This window comes from Dictyostelium purpureum (assembly GCF_000190715.1).
Source record: "Dictyostelium purpureum unplaced genomic scaffold DICPUscaffold_725, whole genome shotgun sequence".
NCBI classification, from domain to species: domain Eukaryota; phylum Evosea; class Eumycetozoa; order Dictyosteliales; family Dictyosteliaceae; genus Dictyostelium; species Dictyostelium purpureum.
This window is the reverse complement of record NW_003520054.1, coordinates 1,404-7,098: the sequence shown is the minus strand read 5'-3', so window position 1 is coordinate 7,098 and position 5,695 is coordinate 1,404. Positions and strand designations below refer to the sequence as shown.

The following is a 5,695-nucleotide window of genomic DNA, read 5'->3' as shown; positions in this document are numbered from 1 at the left end:
ATTTCATTTTCTTCTTCATTTTGAGACTGGCTTGGGTCACAGTTAAGTTGCTCTTCTTGAATATGATAACAATCTTGTGAAGCATCATTTTCCTCTGTTTTAGAAAAAATAAATTAGTTTATTTATATTTTTAAATAATTTTGAATTTAGATCACCTACCTTCGACCATTTTTCAAAAAAATAAATTTTTTAATAATTTTTTATTTTTGTGTAAAAAAAAAAAAAAACTCCCTTCTTTGAAAATCACATCCATAGAAATTGGCAAATTTAATTATTCCATAAATTTAGGGTGAGAAAATTTTTAGAATTTGATTGGCTTTAGCAATAAATTTAAATTTTTTTATCAAACAAATATTATTATATCTTATATATTAAAACTATCACAATTAAAAAAAAATTTATTAAAAGAAAAAACTAAAACAAGAGTTTAATAATAAAACAATTAAAAAGAGTCTAATAATAAAAAATAAAAAATAAAAATAATAACATTAATAGCAAACATTCTTTTATTAGTTTTTAATAAATTTTATTTATTTTTTAAAAAAAAAAAAAAATTGATAGAGGATTACGTATCTTCTATTTTATTATTTTCAAGGGAGAGATCACCATTTTTATCTTTTTGGACCACATCTATTTGAGATTCCTTTTTTTCAGAGCTTATAAATAAATGAACATCTTCACCACTCAAAATCTTTTGATCTTGGGGTTTTTGGCTTGGGTCACAATCTAATTGTTGTTGCTGAAAAACATTGGGCCCTTGACAACCATCCATTAATTTTTTCAATTCTTGGTTCATTTTTTCAATTATTTTATCTATTTCTTTTCTTTCCCAATATTCCATAAATAAATCATAATCTATTAATTAGATTATTTAAAAAAGTTAATATAAATTTTAATAAATTAATATTGTGACTATAAATAAATATTTTTTACCCTTACCCATTTTATATATAAATAATTTTTTTATATTTTTTTTATCCCTTTAAAAAATTAAAATAAAAAAAAAAATTATTTTCAATTAAAATTTTTTTTTTTTTATTTTATATTAAAATTTTTTTTTTTTTGATTAAAAAAATTCAACTTTTTTTTTTTTTAAATCAATGTTTTAAAACGTTTGTATCTCTTTTTTAAAAAACCAATTTCTAAAAATACACTCTATTGAAATTTTAAAAATAGAATAAATAAAAAAAAAATTTTGGTGAATTATAATGAAGTATTGGAGTGTGTTGTGGGTGGATGTTTAGTGTTTATTTTATTTTTATATAAACCTTTAATACATAGAGAAATATAAAGATTGTTTTTTTTTGTTTTGTTTTTTTTGTTTTAAATTTTATAAAGAAGATATGAATAATTAAACTAAAAATTAAATCTATATATAGACTCAAATTTATTTTTGTATTATTTTATTGATTGATTTAGGTAAATCTGAAATTGGAAATTCATAATTTTTCCCAATTATTAAAGTATTAAGAGATTTTGGTAAAACAGATGGGAATAAAATGGAGTCGCTATTAAAGGAATATCCAAACTCTAGATAATGTAAATTTTGTGGGAGTGTATTGGGTAGTATAGGTTGATCAAAGCAATAACCTAACTCGAGTTTTGTTAATGAGTCTGGTAAACCTTTAAGTGCTTGGTTGAATATATAGTTGAATTTAATATGCTCTACACCTTTTGGAATGTTTGTTTCTTCTAATTTTAAATTGTAATGGAACCCAAATGTAATACTTTTTAATGAGTTTGGTAACGAACCTGGGAGTATTTTGTTATTAAATCTTGACCCAAAAACAATCGTCTTTAAATTCGATGTCTTAATATCTTTAAAAAAACTACCATCAATAGGTTGGTTGTATGAATTTGAAAACTCTAAATACTCTACTGATGACGGAATGCAATTGGGTGGTATTTTTTCATTTTTGAAATTATCAAAAACAAGATGCTTAACTGAATTAGGAATTGAGTCGATAGTTAAGTATTCAATACTTGTGTTTATTGCTAAAACAGTTACAGATGGAGGAATTACATTGGGTTTATGAGGTTGGTCAAAACCCACCTCAAGATTTGTGACGGATGGAGGAATTGATCCATATTCAAGTGGATGACAAATATTGGTAATTAGCAATGTATGAACTGATGGGGGAATAACATTGACATCATATCTTTGCGTACTATTATATGAAATGAAATGCAATATTTCTACTGAATTTGGTATTATATATGGCGCAATTTGAACATCGTTGTTATTAAATTGATTCCTAAATGTTAGTTTCTTTACTCGGTTTGGAATTGAACCTGGTTCTAAACCACAATTACTTCCTATTATTTTTATTATTTTTATTATTTTCTTGATTTATTATTTTAAATAAATAATTTTCATTATTAAAAAAAATCATTTTTTAAAATTGTAAAATGATTAAATTTTAATATATATTAATTTATATTTATTTAAATTTTTTTTTTTTTATTTATATATTTATTTATATGATTATATTTTTATTAATATGATTTATATTTGTTTTTATATTATGATTAAAAAAAAAAAAAAAAAGTGGTGATAAGGGGGTAAAACACAGATGTGAATGTGATGAGTTTGAATGATTAAAATTTGTATTTATTTTTAATTATTAATTTATAATAAAAGGTTCGATTTTTTTTTTTTTTTTTAATATTTTCTACCAAAGAAACTGGATAATTTCATTTTTAAGAGAGCAGATCCTTGTTTGTGTTTTATTAAAAGGACTGTGGTTACTATTAAAGCAACCCCTACAACTGGTACAACGATGGCTACTGGTAAAATATAACTTTTAGATTTGCATGAAGATTTGTAATCTGATGATAATAATACAGAGAAATCTATAAAATTTAAAAAATTATTAATATTTTGAATTTTAAAACTATTTAATTTTAAAAAAAAAAAAAACTTACCTGGATCAATGATACAGTTTATGCAATGTGGTAAATTTAAACTTAAAGTTAATGATGAGCTGGATTGATGAATAATTTTAGTGTTCATAAAATTGGGTCTATCATCTGAAAGAATGTGGTCAATGATTCTTGAATACAACTTCTTTCCATCCTTTTTGATGGTTATGAAATTGGTGTTGTTGGAGTCGATATTTACTGATTTATCATTACATTCATTGTTATTTTCATTGGTGTTATCGAGTAAACTTACTGATGATTCTAAAATTAATTGCAATGTGTTTAATGTGCTTTGGTACTTGTAATTGGTAATTTCTACTCTAGTTTTAACAGAGTCTTTTTCTAATGTAAAATCTACACCGGCAAAGGACATTGGTTTTCTCGAGTCTGATTTTTCTACATAGTATACAATGGATGAATTGTCAAATAAAACTTGAGAGAATTTCCAAGTATTTTGATTTTCATTCTTTTCAGTATCCCAGTTGGTTTTTAGTGAAAAATTTCTTACTACATTACCAATTAAGTCAGTTTCGAGTAATCGGACAATAGAGATATCGAAATTGGTTTTTTGATTATTGATTGAGATGGAACCTGAATCCTCACCTACTGTTAGATTTGATTTTGGTAATTCATTATCATCGGTAGTTTTTGAAGCACAATCAAATCCGAAATAACCATCATAACATTGGCATTCACCTTTAGAACATACACCATTTTTTGAGCAACCATTTGGACATGGCTTTGTTTGCAAGGATATGAATAATAGTCTTTGCCGATCCATACCTTTTGATTCTGAGTGATGTTTAATGAAACTATACCTGAACCGCCATAATTAAATGTACAGATAATGGTTGTACTATTATTTTCTTGGGGATCACATTTTTTATCACCAATGGCAATAGACAAACCCTGATGGGTATCACCAAACCAACCTTTAATGGTAGCAATACTTTTATTATCGGTATCTGGTTTAGCAATGTAAATGGATGAAGCATAGTGGTCATTTGTCGATACTGGATCTAACATTATGCCAGAGACTTGATCTACCATTTTAACAAATACTGTTAAATTTCTGCTAAGACCATCATAGTTGGCAACATGGCAATTAATTTGAGAAAATGTTGATGTTTGAATATTACAATCATTACCACCAATTTGAACATAGAGAGCACTTCTATTGTTTGAAAAATATCTTCCTTGCAATGTGAATGATCCTTCATTATCGTTGTTTATAATATTTTCAATCTCAGGAGCAATTTGATTATTAACTACAACATCAATATATATGGGTGGTACAGTGTTTATATAATTTATGGTAAAGGATGTATAATTGCTTAAAGTTGTTTGGAATTGAATTAAATTATTTGGAAGAATAGAAATTGATTTTGAAATTGCGACACTAGAGCCATCTGAATAAACTTTGAAATTTGATGCACTGAATCCAATATCCTCACCATATAAAATATAATTTCCTCCACCTAAAGTTTCGGCATTTAAAATTATCGTGGTGCAAGGTGGTTTTGGTGATACATTGGTAAAATTGTTAAACATTAAACTTAAATCACCTAAAATGTCGGAATGGCAAGTAAAACATGATGGAACTTCACCACTGAAACTATTGTTCATAAAAAAAAAATTTTCGATCATACAATATGATTTATCTATGGTTCCAGTTAATTGATTATGAATCAAACTCCTACATTTTATAAAATAAAATTTTTGTTAATTTTTATTAAATATTTTCAAATAATAATAATTTTATACTAAATTCACTTACAATGTTTTTAATCCATATTCTTTTTTATATACTGGGAGTCCACCAGTCATTAAATTATCTGCTAAAATGATTTTGGTAATGTTTGAACCAAATGAGTCATATGGCGGAATATTTTTAATATTTCCATTTGAAAATGAAAAAGATGAATATCTTGATGGGAAGTCGGTAAATGGAACTTTTTGGTCAATATGAAAATCTCTTCCCACAAGAGAAAAAGAAATTTCGGATGCACTTTGGAAACTAGCTAAACTAATTAAACTATTTGGTTTAAGAAATTTTGAACCTAAAGAGAAACTATTAAAAACGTTATTAGATGGAAATTCTGGAAATGCCAATAACGGTGATGAGTAACTTGTTATCGAGAGAGATTTAATATTTGTATATGTTGATAATTTAGAAAAGGAGTCAACTTGGAAATTTGGATATAAATAAAGTGTACTAAAAATAATTAAATTATTAATAAAAGATACAAAAAAAACAAAAACAATATTAATAACATTACCATGAATTTAAAGTAAATCTACTTAAATCTGGAAGAACAGAAACAGGTGAAATAAAAAGTTTGGTTTTTGGATCAGTTGAGACATCATTGGTATACTCTATGAAATCTATATCAGAGCTACCAAATTCTCTTTGATCTAATTGTAAAATAATATAACTATTTAAAAATAGTAAAAAAAAAAATAAAGTGTTAAAAAAAAATTTTAAAAAAAAAAATTAAATGGATTGTACTTACAAATTATTAACTTGTGCAACTTGTGATAAAGAATATGTTTTGCTAATATTTGGATATAGAGCTCCGATATAAAATTGATTAAAATTTTTGAAAGTACCAGCCCCAAAGTTTAAAATTGTTGGACTGTCAAGTGATGAAAATAATATGGATGTGCCAGTAGTAAAAGCATTATTTATGAAATTATCCTCAAATCTTAGTTTTTCAAATGAAAAACTATAAATATTACTAAAACAGCTAAAATCTGAACTGGTTAATGGTAA

The 5,695-nt window shown here is 25.0% G+C and overlaps 2 protein-coding genes across 2 annotated transcripts; both read right to left on the bottom strand.

Annotated features, from left to right (window-relative positions):
* Positions 1-565: 565 nt before the first annotated feature.
* Positions 566-943, bottom strand: DICPUDRAFT_160248 (uncharacterized protein; the record flags this gene model as incomplete). The annotated part of the gene is made up of 2 exons (XM_003295046.1): positions 566-855; positions 934-943. 2 exons carry the CDS (start codon positions 941-943, stop codon positions 566-568), a joined length of 300 nt encoding a protein of 99 aa, XP_003295094.1.
* Positions 944-1,387: 444 nt separating this feature from the next.
* Positions 1,388-2,350, bottom strand: DICPUDRAFT_44321 (uncharacterized protein; the record flags this gene model as incomplete). Its single annotated transcript, XM_003295045.1, has 1 exon — positions 1,388-2,350. A coding segment is annotated over one exon (963 nt), but the record flags the coding sequence as incomplete, so codon positions are not given.
* Between the last annotated feature and the right edge of the window lie 3,345 nt (positions 2,351-5,695).